Below are 17656 nucleotides of genomic sequence, written 5' to 3'. Positions count from 1 at the left end.
CACAGAGAGCCATTGTTCCGTCGGGTTTATTGGGGTTTAGGGATATTTATTGGCTTGGATTGTTTGTTTGGGCCTGAGAGTGAAACAGCAGAATAAAGCTGAACAGATGAAAGTTCTGTGATGTGATCTCAGAGTGACTGCATGGAGCTGCAGGGAGTTTTCCCTTCAGGCCAACTATGTTAATGAAAGTCATGCATGAGGCCTCAGAGGACACGACTCGGGACAAATACTGACATCTCTGTCTCCTTCTGCATTTCTGAGACACAAAACCTACAAAACATTCATTTGTAGCAGAAACCTGATCTCTGGGTCTGAGCAGTCCCAGCAGAACTCGGAGGAAACCCAAAGAAATGTTTTCTCTGAAGTCCAAACGCATCGCTGGATGAAGCAACATCAGGAACGTTATTTCCTTTTGTCCGTTCCAGGAAATCCGTCCGGTCCGGAGGACCTTCTACGACCCGGCCTCCGCCCCGGGTCAGGGCTGGCAGTGGGAGTGGGAGAACGACGCGGGAACCTGGACGCCGTACGACATGGAGGTGGCCATCGCCATCGAGAGCGCCCACAGCCGCCAGCAGACCTGCCTGGACCTGACGCCGCTCGGCTTCTGCTACCTCATCGACTTTAAGAACATGACGCAGGTCAGCAGACAGGAAGTGATGGGAGTGTCCTGGTCACTGAGCAGATCTGGTTCTCGCAGCAGTGATTTGGACTCAGATTTTGATAAATATCTGCAGCAGCAGGTTAGAAAAAAGGAGACTAAAATGTTTTTGCTTTTGATATAGGAATCCGGTTCTGGTGGATCTCTGATGATCTGAATATCTGTGTTTCACACATCCAAACTCTTTGATGGACTTCCCTTTCCAGTCCTCACAAAGCTGCTTTAATTAAAGTTTTTTCCTTCCACTCAACTTTCCAGTGATGTTCTTGAATCCAGCAAAGACAGTTATTTAAGAATCTCAATTAAATTATGTAAATTAAATTGATTCTTGATTCTGACAAAGTTTTGGTTTTGTTCCGACCCGCAGGTGAACCGGCAGAGCCAGCGGTGCCGGCGGATCCAGCGGCGCGCCGATCTGGCCTACCCGCTGGTGTCCGGTCCGCTGCCCGTCCCCAAAGGAGGCGCGGTGGGAGGAGGGGGGGGCCTGACGGGGCCCTGCTGGGCGTCGGGGTGTCTGGGGCCAGCATGGGGGTGGGAGGCCCCGTCACCTCTAACGGCGGCCTGCCGGTTCTGGGTCTGGGCCAGCCGTGTTCCTGCCAGCAGTGCATGCTGGTCCTGAGCGTGAAGAGCGGTGCAGGAGGCGCCGGAGGAGCAGGAGGCGGCGCCGCGGCCATCCAGACTCTGAACAGGCGGGCTCTAACCATGCAGCGCCCCAAGAACTCCGCCCCCCTGCATCGCGCCCGCTCAGCCCGTCGAAGTCGGCCACGTTGGGGCGGGGCCTGCAGCAGAGCCCCGCCTACTACCAGACGCTGCCGCACGGCCTGGCCATCACCAAGAACACGGCGTCGCCGCGGAGGAACGCCCAGCTGTTCGCCCAGTCGCTGGCCGCCCTCACCGCCGGCGCCTCCTCCATGGGCCTCTCAGCGCCTTCCAGCAGGCCGCCGCCGCCGGCGCTGCCGCCGCCACAACCGCCGCAGCCGCCCGCCTCCAACCAGAACCCGCCCTCCATTCCGCCCAAGCTCTCCTGTTCCTCAGCAACAGAACCGGTACCGACGCCACGCTGATCACCCCCGCCAGCGCCGTCACCACGCCCCCCCCCCGGTTCCTTCTCCGTCGCCCGTGGTGATGAAGCCGCAACGCGCGCCATCGTCGACGGCGGCGTGCCACGCCCCCTTACCGCAGCGGTCCAGCTTGGCCGGGCTGAGCAGGCCGGCGCTGCAGAGGATCGCCATGGCGCAGTCCAGAGCGCTCATCGCCTCAGGGTGAGTCAGAGCAGAGGAGGAACAAATGCAACAGGTTTAAACGCTGCAGTCTCACTCCACACCAGCAGGGGGAGTCAGAACCAAACCGAATGACCTCAGACTGTCACCACAGACGAGATGTCATGCTGTACCGTAATGACCAAAAGCTTTTCACACTCTTAGTGTTTTATAATGTAGCACAACAGCAGCATATTTATGGAAGTGATATTAACTGCTCTAGACTCCCCCTAGTGGTCTGGAGGACTTCTCTGGCATTTAAAGTGTTTCTTAATTGTTGCTGTTTTTGCTGTTTGCTGAGCCTTTTGGACGTATCAACCCTGTAGAGATTTTATTATAGTTACATTTATATGATTGAAGGGACATTTTTACATGTTCTCACCCACATGGAGAGAACCATTAAGTAACTATGTCAACATCAGTTGTTATGTGTATCATGACTTAAAAGAAAGTTTTTCTTCCTTGTTTAAGACCTTAAAATTGGGTCTCTGTCTCTTTAAAAGCTCCTGCTCTTTGTGAAGCTCCGCCTTCAAGAAGGCGTCCAAACATGGCTCCTTTATTAACCCTTTTCTGATTTTACCAGCGTTGCTCTGAGACGCAGCTCCTATAATGAGCTCAGCAGTTCCACCAGCTATTTGCTAATAGCTGCTGGCTAGTCTGAAGGAGCTGAGTAGGGGAGCTGCACGGGGCGGGCTATGTCCAACCAGGTGTTTTAACGGCTCAGTGGAGATTAAATTGTTTCTCAGTCGTCCATTTTCTTCCACTTTATCCGAGGTCTGGTCGAGGGGGCAGCATGATTCTTTCATGAAAGAATCAAAGTAACACTCCAGGTTTATTTTTGATGAGGGACAAGCATTATAAGACGACGTAAAGCTGGAAGCAGTTGGTTTTACCTGCTCTGGTCCTTTAACATGAAGGAGTTGATGAACCTGAGCAGTTATTGCATCATGCAGATTATTTCCCTCTGTGATGCAATAAGACATGCTAGTTGTGCCTCAGCATGTCCTGATCAGCAGCCAGTCCTGCTGCAGGCCCCAGCATGCAGCTGCACTCCTCTGATGGTGCCGGTCGGGACCAGACGACCCGGATCATTCCAGTTCTGGACCAAAGTCCAGACAGCTGCAGCTTCCTTGGACATGTAACCACTACACTGGATTTCTCTGAGTCTGTGTAGGATTTGTGCAGCAGAGTTCAAAGGTCAGCACTTCCTCCTGAACCTCAGATCTGTTATGGATCCATGAGGAACGTCAGAATGTGTCCAGAGAAGGATCTCATGGATCTCATGGATCTCATCTCCTCATGGGGGTGATCAGCTTCAACAGGAAGGATCCTGTTGAAGCTTTAATGTCTCATTTGTGATGCTAGTGTGAGGAAGATGATCCATATTTTAACTTGACTTCATCATGACTCCACACAAAGACTCCTTGTGCTTTGTTGTGATGTTTACTGCAAACCTGGATGCTGGATGCACAGCGCCTCCTACAGGTTTGGAGGAGTCGACTGAACATTTTTAGTTCTGCTCCAGAACTTCACCATCGGGAGATCATGATGTAACAACATGGCTCCTCAGTCTGGATCGGATCGGTCCGATAGAAACCAGCTGGAGTAGGGGGCTGTTTCAGTCAGAAACCAGCTGAGAGTGGAAACAGATCCACTTCCTGTCACACAGCCGATCCACTTCCTGTCACACAGCCGATCCACTTCCTGTCACACAGCCGATCCACTTCCTGTCACACAGCCGATCCACTTCCTGTCACACAGCCGATCCACTTCCTGTCACAAACCACCTTGGGGCCTGAAGCTGCTGTGTGAATCCTCCCCATTCTGCTCTCAGTTGGGTGTGTGTGTGTGTGTGTGTGTGTGTGTGTGTGTGTGTGTGTGTGTGTGTGTGTGTGTGTGTGTGTGGTCTGATCAGTTTTCTGGAGATGCGTTTTGGGTTTCAAAGCACAGTCAGACGTCAGCAGGATGCAGCTTTTATTTTCCAGCTGGGCCTCTTCCTCCTACTCCTCCTGTTTTTCCTCCTCCTGCACCTCCCTCTCCTTCTCCTGCATCTCCCTCTCTCCTCCTGCATCTCCCTCTCCTCCTCCTGCATCTCCCTCTCCTCCTCCTGCATCTCCCTCTCCTCCTCCTGCATCTCCCTCTCCTCCTCCTGCATCTCCCTCTCCTCCTCCTGCATCTCCCTCTCCTCCTCCTGCGCCTCCTTCTCCTCCTGCACCTCCCTCTCCTCCTCCTGCACCTCCCTCTCCTCCTGCACCTCCCTCTCCTCCTGCCCCTCTCTCTCCTCCTGCACCTCCCTCTCCTCCTGCACCTCCTTCTCCTCCTGCCCCTCTCTCTCCTCCTGCACCTCCCTCTCCTCCTCCTGCACCTCCCTCTCCTCCTGCCCCTCTCTCTCCTCCTGCACCTCCCTCTCCTCCTGCCCCTCTCTCTCTCCTCCTGCACCTCCCTCTCCTCCTCCTGCACCTCCCTCTCCTCCTGCCCCTCTCTCTCCTCCTGCACCTCCCTCTCCTCCTGCCCCTCTCTCTCCTCCTGCCCCTCCCTCTCCTCCTGGCTCCTCTTGGCCGCCGGGGCCCCTCGGAGCCCCTCGGAGCCCCTCGGAGCCCCTCGGAGCCCCTCGGAGCCCCATTGTTGGTCTCCACAGTAACCTTTGTTGGCGGGGCCAGGCCTGGGACACATTAGCAGCACAATGCCCGCCCCCCTCCAGCCCTGCTTTATATTCTGACCCTACTCTTCCTCTCCTGTCTGTGTCCTGAAAACACGTCTCTATTGGTCGTCTTCCTTTTTCTTCCTCTGATGTTTTTCCACGCTGATGCGTCACATTTAATCGACTTCATAAAACGTGTTCAGCAGCGATGGATCTGCTCGCAACCTGTGCTCCAGGGCGGACAGATACAAGGTCCCGGGTTCGAATCCCGGTCTGGGAGTCTTTCTGCATGCTCTCCCGGTGGACCTGTGGGTTCTCCCTGGGTAAAAACATGGCTGATGGATCGGTGACCCGTTGACCCCAACACCTCGCCCTATTGTGATTTTCTCTAATCAAAACCAGATCAAATGTATTCATACACCCTGATGCGCCTCAATGATTCTAGAACAATCCTGACAGGAGATGGACCAATAAACCGGCCGCCTGTTCGAATCCGTGTCCATAAACTCGACCACCTTACTGCTGGCTTGTGCAGCAAAAATTATTATTTGTGCTGCTTTGGGTTTGAAGATATTAATGAAAGTTTAAAAGTCATTTTGACTTCATAAAAGTGGGAGGAGCACAAACTGCACCAACACTGTGTGACCTGAAGAAGGTTGGAGTCAGAGTGATACTGGGTATAAATGAGCCTGTTTCCTCTAACAGGCTGACCAACGATACATGAGGAGTCGATCTGCATCAGTTAAGATCAGTGTGGTTAACAATATTCACCCCAATGTTGCAAACCTAGTGATTTTGTTATAGTCATCACCTTCTCAGGCAAAAAATATTCAGTATTGAGTGATTAAGGCAAACGAAGCAGTCCTGGTGTGAATGATCACTTATTGATCAGTCTGATCAGTCTGATCAGTCTGATCAGTCCCACTCCGCTCGGCACATTAATCAGCAGCAGCAGAGGGATGAGAGGAAAACCTGAGGATGTCTGATGACCTGTGATGATTCAGTTGCTGATGATTTTCAGACTGTTTATGGCTGAAGCTTCATTTTCTCTGCTGGTTAAATCCTGTTTATCTGAGCAGCAGAACCCACAGCCAATCACAGGAGAGTTTCCACCCTACTCTGCCTCTGATTGGTTTAGACTTTCAGGAAACTTTCAAACATTTTCCCCTCTTGTGTGTTTTTAAACCTCACAGTGTATCGCTTCATCCTTATTCAGTCCAGAAGCTGCAGATGTGAAGGTCCGGTGTGTGTGTGTGTGTGTGTGTGTGTGTGTGTGTGTGTGTGTGTGTGTGTGTGTGTGTGTGTGTGTGTGTGTGTGTGTGTGTGTGTGTGTGTGTGTACACGGCTTGTTGAGACGTGTGTGTGAAATGGGACAGGGACGGGAATAATTTCTGGGTTACAGAGAGCAGACAATGTTTCTGTTCTACTCAGCATCACTGCTCAAACACACACACACACACACACACACACACACACACACACACACACACACACACACACACACACACACACACACAGAGCTGTGAAGGCATTTAACACACATTGTCCTCCGCTCTCACACACTGTAGAAGTAAATATTGGCCTGGAGCAAACGATGTGTTTCCTGCTCTGCAGAGGGGGATGATGGGAAAGAGGGAGGGCCGTGGGAACATGGAGACACCTGTTGGTTCTGCAACAGGCTGCAGCTTCAGGCCAGCAGGGGGAGCTGCAGCTGCAGAGAGGGTCGGTTCTGATCCGCTAATCATCCGTTAATGAGTCAGAGAGGATCTGGGTCCGAACCAGAACCCAGAGTTACTTCTGCTCCAGCTGCTGGGTCAGAACCCAGACGGTGTCTCAGTCCAAATGCAGCTCAGCGATTCATCCTGATCCGGTTCAGAGCTGCAGAACCTCCAGTTCTGAAGGAATCTGTCAGAGTTCCTCTGCTTCTGCACATCAGAACTAAACAGACAAAGTTCCAACATCCCTCAGTAACGGTCGCCTCTCCCAGGAAACCGTGCTGTGTGTGTGTGTGTGGGGGGGGGGGGGGGGGGTCGCCCCAGGCAGAGGGGCCCGCTGTTCGTCTCCTTCTCAACATCTTTTATTATGAGCTTATGAAGCGCAGAGGGAATGCGAGATGACAGAGCATTTACAAGAACATTGAACGCACCGTTTGGTTTCATAGGAACATTGAACTCAGCACCACAGCAGCCTGACCCGGTCCAGTAGCCTGGAATGCAGATCTGACCCAACACACCGTGTGCTGCGTGTTGGGTCTGTGGAGTGATCCACAGAGTGATCCACAGAGTGATCCACAGTGTGATTCACAGAGTGATCCACAGAGTGATCCACAGAGTGATCCACAGAGTGATCCACAGAGTGATCCACAGTGTGATCCACAGTGTGATCCACAGTGTGATTCACAGTGTGATTCACAGAGTGATCCACAGAGTGATCCACAGAGTGATCCACAGAGTGATCCACAGTGTGATCCACAGTGTGATCCACAGTGTGATTCACAGAGTGATCCACATCCACAGAGTGATCCACAGAGTGATCCACAGTGTGATCCACAGAGTGATCCACAGAGTGATCCACAGTGTGATCCACAGTGTGATTCACAGAGTGATCCACAGAGTGATCCACAGTGTGATCCACAGTGATCCATAAAGTGATCCACAGAGGGATCCACTGAGTGATCCACAGTGTGATCCACATCCACAGAGTGATCCACATCCACAGAGTGATCCACAGTGTGATCCACTGAGTGATCCACAGAGGGATCCACATCCATAGAGTGATCCACTGAGTGATCCACAGAGGGATCCACATCCACTGAGTGATCCACAGAGTGATCCACATCCACAAAGTGATCCACAGAGTGATCCAGTGTGTGATCCACAGAATGATCCACAGTGTGATCCACTGAGTGATCCACAGAGTGATCCACAGTGTGATCCACAGAGTGATCCAGTGTGTCTGTGTGCTACATGCGCTCTCGGCGCTCTCAGAGGATGATGACGGTGTTGGTGACGGATCAGGTAATCCTCTGGCTGACGTCCGTCTCTGAGCCGATGGAAACTCCCAGGATTAGCTCTGGAAGTCGTTCTGTCAGAGGAGTGAGCGGTTCTGTTTCTGTGGTGATCGGTCCGGTTGACCCGGTCTGTTTCTGGCTCTCCGCCTGCTGAACCAGGTTTTAGATGTTGGGAATGACGATCATCGGTGTTTGTCTGTGAGTTTCCTGCACCAGCCTGGGAGCAGTGGGAACGCTCCTCACTAACCGCCATGTGTTTTCTCCCGCAGCGTTCCCACCGTGCCGGTGAAGAACCTGAACGGGTCCAGCCCGGTCCACCCCGCGTTGGCCGGTAAGAACCGCCCAGCAGGTTCCATCTGATCGCAGAGCGAGCCGAGGTCCGGATCCAATCCGCTCTGCTCTCTGTTTCAGGGATCACCGGGATCCTGATGAGCGCCGCGGCGCTGCCCGTGTGCCTGACCCGGCCGCCCAAGCTGGTGCTGCACCCCCCGCCCGTCAGCAAGAGCGACATCAAGCCGGTACCGGGCTTCAACCACTCCTGCAGGAAGACCACCAAGAAGCAGGTCCGCAAAGGTGAGCTCCAACCTGGCAACCGCTGCTCAGGTTACCTTCAGCGTCGTCACCATGATGCGTTTCAAATGGTTTCTGTCATCTCAACATTCTGGGGGAAGTTAGGTGGAAGGAAAACTGTTTGAAAAGTTTGCAGGTTTCTTCAACTGAAAGTCTAAATCACCAAATTGAACAGAAAACTTGTGTACAATTTATATAATATACATTAGAAGTAGGCAGATCAATAATGTTGATGTCAGTATCAGATTGATAATAATGGTATCAGCCATACTTTAGTTTCATTGTTTTATTTTTGCATTGTAGTTTCTCATCTCTTAATTTTATTTCACTTTTCTCTCAAATGATCATTTTTTTGCAGTTTGTTTATTTAGGAAAAATACACGCAAATATGTTTTTTAAATATTTTGTTCGAAGTATCGGTATCAGCTTGATATCAGTTTGATACCAAATATATTCAGTTTTACTCCCTGATATCAAACCCTCTGTGTGTGAAGAGTCTAAACTGATGTTTCATGGAATTAAATTAGTCAAATTAATGAATTTGTTGATGACACTGTGATTTAATGAGCTGTGTTGGTATTTCTGTTGAAGTCTGTTCTTTTCAAATCCTCTGCATTAAATTATGTGAAATCTTTAAAAGGCCTGATTTACACTTTCTGTCTTCATTTCTTGTGTTTCTGCAGGTAAAACTCCAGAGGAGGTTGTGAAGAAATACCTGCAGAAAGTAAAAAGCCCCCCAGAGGAGGTGAGTCCTGCCTCTGACTGCCACAGCTGATGAATCTGTGACGATATTGCAGACTAACGTCGGTTCTGTGGGTCTCTCCCAGGACTGCACCATCTGCATGGAGCCACTTGGGGGCCCGTCCGGGTACAAAGGTCCGGGCGTTGGACCCGTCTCCAAGGCAGAGTCGGTGGGTCGGCTCGCTCAGTGCGGACACCAGTACCACTTCCAGTGTCTGGTGGCAATGTACAACAACGGCAACAAGGACGGCAGGTCAGTCCAGTACCAGGTCCAGTACCAGGTCCAGAACCAGGCCTAGAACCAGGCCTAAGGTCTCTGAGCAGGAAAATAACCCGACTTCCTGTCTCAGCCTCCAGTGTCCCACCTGTAAGACCATCTACGGCGTGAAGACCGGCAACCAGCCAGCCGGGAAGATGGAGTACCACGTCATCCCCCACTCCTTACCGGGTCACCCCGACTGCAAGAGCATCCGTATCATCTACAACATACCGCCAGGGATTCAGGTACCGAGCCGCGGCGCACGCCGCTCGCTAACGCGCTGCCATCAGACACTAACGGGAAGCTTTTCCTCCAGGGACCAGAGCACCCCAACCCGGGGAAGCCCTTCACTGCCAGAGGCTTCCCGCGACACTGCTACCTCCCAGACAGCGAGAAGGGACGCAAGGTAACAACACCTGCAACGTTAGCCTTTATTTACACTGGTACTTATGATGCGTTACTAAGGAAACAAAGCTGCTGATTAGCATCTCAGAAGATCAGAGGCAAAAGAAAGATCATCCCCTACTCTAACGTCTGTGCCTGACTTTCGAACCAAACGGCCAGAAAGAGATTTAAAGAGGAGCAGCAGAAGGAAAGCAGAGCTAGCTAACAGCTGATGATGTCATCCAGGACATGTTGCTGTGGAATATCACACAACAACAAATTAACAACGAAACAACAGAAAGGCAGAAGAATGAAAGAATCTCCAGATTGGAGATTGTAACAGCGGTTCTGCTGACGCGGCTTCTCTCCGACCCGTCTGCAGGTTCTGAGGCTGCTGCTGGTGGCGTGGGACCGCCGCCTCATCTTCTCCGTCGGAACGTCCAGCACCACGGGAGAATCCGACACCGTCATCTGGAACGAGGTGCCGAGTCCGCGCAAACCCCCGAGCTAACCGTGCTAACCACGCTAACAACGAGATGTCATTCTTCACTTCCAGGTCCACCATAAGACGGAGTTCGGGTCCAACCTGACGGGCCACGGATTCCCCGACCCGGGTCACCTGGACAACGTGTTGGAGGAGCTCCGAGCTCAGGGCATCACAGAGGAAGATGCACTGGTAGAGAAGTGAGAGAGGAAGAGGAGGAAGACTCTCTGCCAGCACTTAGGAGAATTTGAGGAGGACAGCGACCGAGTTCTTCAGAGACAATAACGCTGGCTTAGCCTTTCAATGCAAGTTTCTCCACATTTTTTAAACCAGCGCATCAAACGAGCAGTAGGGGAGGAAGAGGAGGTAACGGGGGAGGAAGAGGAAGCTTGTGGGTCTCGGTACTAAACAAGAGTGAGAATGAATGGGTACTAACATCTAGAACAGCAACAAGTTAACTTTACTGAATGAACGAACAAAAAGTTGGGAAAAAGCAGCAAAAACTGGAAGGAAGAGGATGGAGGAAGAAGAGGAGAGAGGGAGGAAGAGGAGGAGGAAGAGAGAGAAGGTGTATGAATGTAGTTCAGAATAGCAGTAGAGTGAAACAACTTGTGTGGTTCGTTCAGAGGGACCAACAGATGGGCTGGCTTTGTTTACGCTGTGGTGAGGTGGCGCCTCCTGGTGGGCAGCTGGAGCAAAGCGCCGTTTCCTCATCACTTCATTCTTCGCTTTGATTCAGAGGCTGGAGCGCCGAGTTCATGATTGTTCTGTGAAGATTCGGAAGAACCGGGCCTCCGGGTCACAACTACGTTTGTTTTTCTTGTTCTTAGTCATATCAGTCGGTACCGACGCTCGCCGTTTTGTCCCGACTGTCATTGAATGCTTCCTTGTGTTGAGGTGAACTCACCAAACCTGGCGGTGCGTTCACAGCCAGGTTAGGAGGGTCCGAATGGTTCTGTTAGCATTCAATGTCAGAACCTCACTCATGTCACGTTTGATTGTTTACTATAAAAGTGTAAAATATAGTTTCATCCAGTAGCTTTTCTCCATTACAAAAAGTATCCAGGAACTAAAAATGTTCTGACATTTTTCTATAAATTATGACCTTATTTGGCAACAGAAAAGTGTAAAAGCTTTTCATTTTATCTTGGTGAGGATAAAATATTTTCATCAGAGTAAAGGTCAAAACTGGTACGATAGAAATTCTGACTTTTTTCTCCGAGGTACATTGAACGCAGCTTTGTATCACCAGATAGTCTACTGCTTCTGATTGGCTGCCATGTTTAAGCTCGACCAATGAGAACACTTGTAGATGCACTTTTTATCCCAGCTATTTGAACCTGTGAGGTTCTGTTAACGACCCGGGTCAGAAGAATCCCGGGTTATATTTGGGCATCATCATCATCGTCATCATCGTCTACCTGATGCTGGTTGTCCTAATGATGGTACTCCCTCCACTCTTCATGTCTTTAATACATTTTTTAGCTGCATATTTACTTTTTAGTAGCATTTTATTAACACTATTATAGAATAAATTGCCTTTTTTCTTATTTTGTACATTTATGTTGTATTAATTATCCCGTTTTTTATGTTATCTTCTGCTAGTGAAGACAGTATTATCAAATATGGCGTCTTTTGTTCTCTGTGTACAGAAATGAAGCTGATTTGCATCTTTTCTTTGGAAAAGGAATTTCATGGTAGACTTTTATCTGAGTGTGACTTGTAATACGTTTTTCTAACTGAAAGCTGCAGCTGTGTTCATGCTGTCGTCGTGATGCTGGAACTTTAAAAACTGTTCCAGAATCACCTCCATTTGTCATCAATGTTTTCTTGCTCTTTGGCGAACGCACGAGTTTTTCTTCTGAGCGTGTGCAGCGTGAGGCCAGATGGGATTCATACGGAAGAAGATTAGAGCCTCTGGAAAAACAGATCATTTACTTTTTTCTCAGAAGTCCAACTATGAACTCAAAATTCTGAGTTTAATTTAGACTTTAAACTTGTCGTCGATGTTAGGATTCTCATTTTAGTCTCAGGATTTGGGGAAAACGTTCTGAGATTTCTGAGGTGAATTTCATAATTGTGTTTTCATTTTTCAGTGGCCCTAATCTTCTTCTGTAGCTTCATAGTGTGATTTATTGTTTTTATTGGTTTAAACCACCATCATGTCTCATCCCCACTGAACTCTCCCCACCAGTAAATGTGTGGATTACTTTCGGTGGCATCTTGTAGTGGAAGGAGAGACGTGATCATAGGTGCTGATGTGAAAGCATGAAAAAGTTAAACAAAAACACACAAAAAAAGAGTGTAAATATGGCATAAATAATTGCTGGAGTATGAATGATTAATACAAGAAGATAAATAAAGAACGAATGAAATTTAAATGATGAGTCCTGTCATGTATCCATACAGTGAAATAAAAGTAAAACTCAACTGTGACGTCATGCCAGCGTCACTGCAGACTGTTGCTCCGTGAAATACGTCACGGTGACCCCGTGCTTCCCAGCTGCCTTCGATAGCTCAGTTGGTAGAGCGGAGGACTGTAGAGGCATCTGCCAGGCATCCTTAGGTCGCTGGTTCGAATCCGGCTCGAAGGAGGCGAGCATTTTGTCATTTGTTGCTAAAATGACTGCAGCAGGTCATCTATCCCCGAAGTTAATCGCGTTTCAGTCACTCTGTTTTTTTAATACTTTTATTAATGCTCATTATTTTCTTATTATTGGAGCTTTGCAACGACATTTCTTTATTATATTTGTACATTTTTAAATGTGCAGTGGAATGACAATAAACTGTCTCTGTCTAAAATGAAGAACAACGACCTTTTGATGGAAAAATGCTGGAAAGAAACATTTTTAAACAAAAAACAATGGATTAATTTGATCAAATACTTTTCTGATGCTGCTCGTTTTAAGGATAGTTAAGAAGAAACTTTGAAAACGGCTAAATGAACGTCCGATGATCTCGTCACATAGACAAAAACAACAGTTTTTCGAGAAAACAACAGTTCCCTGACCGGGAATCGAACCCGGGCCGCGGCGGTGAGAGCGCCGAATCCTAACCACTAGACCACCAGGGACCGCTGAGCGAATTGACACATCATCGATATTCATACTGGAGACACAGAAATATGCAGATCTATACATATATGTAAATATGTATACCAGCAACAGACATAAGGGACGTGGATCGAGGTAGATGAGAGAATGAGAGAGGAGAAACCTTGGAGATCTGCATCCAAACCATCTGATATCTCACATTCAACACCGCTGCTGTCCTCCGGGGCGGCGGTCATGTATCCGCGGGGTCTCCTTCGCCAAGTGTCCGGGCCGGTCCTTCCCCCAACAACACAAGATGATGTTTCTCCGGTTAAAATCCTGCAGCACCACCTGCAGCCCCTGCAGCCCCTCCTGTCTATGTTTTCTATAAGTTTTAAAAAAAAAGATATTTTACTCCGTGGACTTTTACAAACAAAATAAAAACATACAAAACATTCTTGTGCATATAGCAATGCAATCAATTTATTTGTAATTTATTAATTTATGTTTTACTCTCTGTGGTCAGCCATTTTTTTCATAGGATACTTTAATTTATTGTCTCAAGCTTCCCCTAAATTAATTTTTATGGATACATTCTAAATTGAATTGGCTGTCTTGTAAACTTTTAGCTTAACAAAACTGATCATATTTTCTTTTTTTTTTTCATGTGAAGCTTTATTGAGCAAGTGAAAAGTGAACAACAACCAAATAAATACTGAAAAATCCAAGAATTACATGCACAAAGAGTGAAATATCTGTTCCTGCTTCCACAATCATAACCATTATGATGGATGACAGATTTGGTCCTGTGGAGGGAAATGCATGGAGGATATTAGCATTTTAGCATTAGCATTTATAGCATAGCCTTTCAGCATTTGTGGAACTGATGTTTTAGGATTACCACCACTGACTTTATTTGGTCTGCACTGTGCTCTACAGTTGACATATTTTCCACTAAGTTAGTTATAAAAATACATGAAAACTGAACAGTATTTAGGTTCATCATAAAATAATACATTTCAGTAACAGTGGATGGTAGAAGCTGGTCTGAGTGAAGAGTGGATCATCAAAGACCAAAACCATTTGGAGAAGCAGGAGAAAGGAAGCAGATGGATTATCGGGTCGTTACTGAGGGACAATGGAGACCTGTGTGATGATCAGAGGGGCCCTGTTTGTCCCATCCTTGTTATGACCCGGACCAAATAATGGGTGGAGTCTCTCAGTGAAGAAGCAGCCTGTGAAGGAGAAGATCAGAGCAGCAGCATGGACATCATAAAAGAAGACCAGACCCTCTTCATAATCCACAAACACCCCCAGCGTCTCCAGACCAGAGTTCAGAGATAATGGGACGGGAGGGGAAGACAAACCAAACAACTCGTTTTGATTCCTCACAGATACGGACCAGAATCCGGACCGGGGCGTCCGTCTGACGCGATCCGTCCGGGAGACGGACTCTTTGGCCACTCCTACAGTCCAGTTAGTCTTTCCCTTCACCTGGACCTCAAAGTAAAACCTCCCGGAGGAGAAGCTCTGCTCTCCTAAAACATATTTAAAAGACATAAACCTGTTTGGGTCATGCGGGAGATTCCCCGCTGGGTTACAACAGCTCACTTGTTTCCCATCATCCGACAGGATGAGTTTGGGATGAACGGTGTTTGGATCAAGAGTCACGTCCACGGCGTAGCATTGGGCTCTCATCAGCTCGGCTCGGATCAGCAGCCTGGGAGTTTCCTTCTTCATCACCTGAGTGAAGATCTGCTCCAGCTGAGCGGCAGAGAGCAGACCCACTGCAGTCCGGTTCTGTCCACAGGTCACATTCTGGCATCTCTTTGCTGAACTAAAGGTCCAAATGTCCTCTATGATTCCCTTTGCCTTCTCTTCAGTTTCTCCTGTCAGAGCAGGGCTGTGACTGACTTGAGAGGATGAAATAAGTAAGAGAAACACACCACATAATATGGCAATCTTTGCGCTTATAGTGAATCGACTGACTGGACCAGGAATTTCTGCCTCTGCGTTCTGGCGCAGAGCTGATCTCCTGAACTCGTCGAGCAGCTCGGCGATCAGAGTGTTGACCTCCAGCTCCGGTCGCGGGAAGAACATCTTTTCACACACTGGACACTGAAACGGGACATCATCACACACGTTTTCTGTGACGCAGTTCTTGCAGAAGTTGTGGCCGCACGGTGTGCTGACCGGATCCGTGAAGACATTCTGACAGATGAAGCACCGGAACTGGTCCTCAGATAGGAGACAGCTGGCCTGGGACATGCCTGCACGCCGGGACCTGAGGCGAGAAGGCCAGAAGGTGAGATGTATGAAACCCAACAGCACCGCTAGTCAGTGCTCTGAGAGGTCACCCGTCCAGCAACACAGAGACACACAGGACTGACAACAACTGCCTGAAGGCAGCTAATGAACCTGGCAGTCTTCAGAAGACGATAGGAACCTGGAGTACCCAGAGAGAACGCAGACATGCACAGAGCTGAGTGCAGAGACTGACGTCAGGAGTTCAGTTAAATCATCGACACATGAAAGGAACAGAGCGTAAATCTGGCTGGATCAGGCCGTCCCACAACCTGAGTGACTGTGACGGAAAGGTCACCGGGTTGCCATGACCTATAATGGGAAAGAGGAGATGATAAAACTCTCAGCAGGTTGGTAAAGACAAAAGGTCAAATTAAAGCCGTGAAACACATTCCAGTCAAAGTCCAGAGCTGTTTCTGTAAAAAAAAAAGTTGATTATGATTGATTTATAAAACTAACAAAAAGGGTGTGAATACTTTCTACAGGTCCCGTAGAATCAGTGAAAGTTTGGGTTCCTTTCAGAAACTGTTTGCTTTCAGTCTTGTTAGTTTCACAGAGGAAACGTTTTGCTCTGATCTCAGTAAAATGTCCAGATAAAACAAACACGTTACTCATTATGTGTTTAAATTCCTCCGTCTGTCGCTGCTTCCTCTCCATTAGATCATATCACTGCAGGAAATATCGACCAGGCAGAAAACAAACATCCAAAACAGCAGATATGAGGTGGAACCACCTGGAGGGAAGCAGCCAATCAGATCAGAGGAAGGAACTGCAGCTGATCTCTGAAAACAACATCTGGGCTGGATCCCATCTGATTTATGGAACAATGAACGTAGTTTATGCTGCTGTTATCCCATCAATAATCATCTGAAACATTTCAGCATTTCCACACAAAGCATGTTTGAACTCATATGAAACCGAACAGAACAGCTGAGTCTGAGGGAACAGAACCAAACAGAACCCAACAGAACCAAACAGAACTCAACAGAACCCAACAAAACCAAACAGAACCCAACAGAACCAAACAGAACCCAACAGAACCAAACAGAACCGAACAGAACAGCTGAGTCTGAGGGAACAGAACCAAACAGAACCCAACAGAACCAAACAGAACCAAACAGAACCCAACAGAACTGAACAGAACCAAACAGAACCCAACAGAACCAAAAAAAAACAAACAGAACCCAACAGAACCAATCAGAACCCAACAGAACCGAACAGAACAGCTGAGTTTGAGGGAACAGAACCAAACAGAACCAAACAGAACTCAACAGAACCCAACAGAACCAAACAGAACCCAACAGAACCAAACAGAACCGAACAGAACAGCTGAGTCTGAGGGAACAGAACCAAACAGAACCCAACAGAACCTAACAGAACCAAACAGAACCAAAAAAAAAACAAACAAAACCCAACAGAACCAATCAGAACCCAACAGAACCGAACAGAACAACTGAGTCTGAGGGAACAGAACCCAACAGAACCCAACAGAACCAAACAGAACCGAACAGAACCCAGTAGAACCAAACAGAACCAAACAGAACAGCTGAGTCTGAGGGAACAGAACCAAACAGAACCCAACAGAACCAAACAGAACGCAACAGAACCCAACAGAACCAAACAAAACCCAACAGAACCCAGTAGAACCAAACAGAACCAAACAGAACAGCTGAGTCTGAGGGAACAGAACCAAACAGAACCCAACAGAACCAAACAGAACCCAACAGAACTGAACAGAACCAAACAGAACCCAACAGAACCAAAAAGAACCAAACAGAACCCAACAGAACCAAACAGAACCCAACAGAACAGCTGAGTCTGAGGGAACAGATGGGTTTCACTCACCTCCGATCAGCAGAGCCTCTGTGAGAACAGAACCCAACAGAACCCAACAGAACCGTGTGAACAGCTGCTGAGCAGCAAACTGAAAGTGAAAGCAGTTGTTACCTGCAGCTCCTCCTCCCTGAAGTTGATTCAGGTCCCTCGTTTCCTCGTTCCCTCGTTTCCTCGTTTCCTCACAGGGAATCAAACGCTCCAGTTCCCAGGAGCCCGAAATAGAAAAAAGCTAAAATCACTAAAGAGTTTCACTTCTTCACTCTGGAACATCCAACAAATGAACTATTTGTTCCTTCATTATCAGCAAACATCATGACAAACACTTTGGTGGGAGGAGTCAGTGTCCAACCTGAGTGACTGCAGATAAAATAGAAAATCATGACGCATGCAAATAGGCAACCATGATTTATTACTGACAAAATAAAACTATTTACAATAAAAGAGGAAAACCTGTCTGACAACTCAGAGGGTCCAAAGG

General features: G+C 48.3%; 1 protein-coding gene, 2 non-coding genes and 1 pseudogene across 5 annotated transcripts; 2 read left to right on the top strand and 2 right to left on the bottom strand.

Annotated features, from left to right (window-relative positions):
- The first annotated feature begins 425 nt into the window (after positions 1-425).
- Positions 426-12387, top strand: LOC129355553 (E3 ubiquitin-protein ligase DTX4-like; annotated as a pseudogene).
- A 125-nt stretch (positions 12388-12512) lies between these two features.
- Positions 12513-12600, top strand: trnay-gua (transfer RNA tyrosine (anticodon GUA)). The gene is given in 2 exon segments: positions 12513-12549; positions 12565-12600. It is a non-coding gene; the product is annotated as a tRNA-Tyr (tRNA).
- Positions 12601-13007: 407 nt separating this feature from the next.
- trnae-cuc (transfer RNA glutamic acid (anticodon CUC)) lies at positions 13008-13079 on the bottom strand. Its single transcript has one exon. It is a non-coding gene; the product is annotated as a tRNA-Glu (tRNA).
- A 646-nt stretch (positions 13080-13725) lies between these two features.
- On the bottom strand, positions 13726-17377 carry LOC129355567 (E3 ubiquitin-protein ligase TRIM39-like). 3 transcript variants are annotated; one of them, XM_055025165.1, is made up of 3 exons: positions 17188-17225; positions 15457-15654; positions 13726-15322 (listed from the first exon to the last, which is right to left on the bottom strand). In XM_055025165.1, the coding sequence occupies exons 2-3, from the start codon at positions 15510-15512 to the stop codon at positions 14164-14166; spliced, it is 1215 nt and encodes a 404-aa protein (XP_054881140.1). In that variant the 5' UTR covers positions 15513-15654; positions 17188-17225; the 3' UTR covers positions 13726-14163. The 3 variants fall into 3 exon arrangements, with proteins under 3 accessions (XP_054881140.1, XP_054881141.1, XP_054881142.1); XM_055025166.1 differs by lacking the exons at positions 15457-15654; positions 17188-17225 and adding an exon at positions 17290-17377; XM_055025167.1 differs by lacking the exon at positions 15457-15654 and having other exon boundaries at positions 17188-17255.
- Between the last annotated feature and the right edge of the window lie 279 nt (positions 17378-17656).

The sequence above is a fragment of the Poeciliopsis prolifica genome, unplaced genomic scaffold, assembly GCF_027474105.1.
Source record: "Poeciliopsis prolifica strain line A6 unplaced genomic scaffold, Auburn_PproV2 SCAFFOLD138, whole genome shotgun sequence".
Classification (NCBI taxonomy): Eukaryota; Metazoa; Chordata; class Actinopteri; order Cyprinodontiformes; family Poeciliidae; genus Poeciliopsis; species Poeciliopsis prolifica.
The sequence above is the reverse complement of the archived record's forward strand: the minus strand, read 5'-3'. Positions and strand labels throughout refer to the sequence as shown.

Excerpts from the sequence above, each read along its gene's own strand:
- LOC129355567 (XM_055025165.1), bottom strand. The coding sequence starts at position 15,512 with ATGTCTGCGTTCTCTCTGGGTACTCCAGGTTCCTATCGTCTTCTGAAG. Across the intron at positions 15,323-15,456 it reads CGTCTTCTGAAGACTGCCAG|GTCCCGGCGTGCAGGCATGT; the intron begins GTTCATTAGCTG and ends TTCTCGCCTCAG.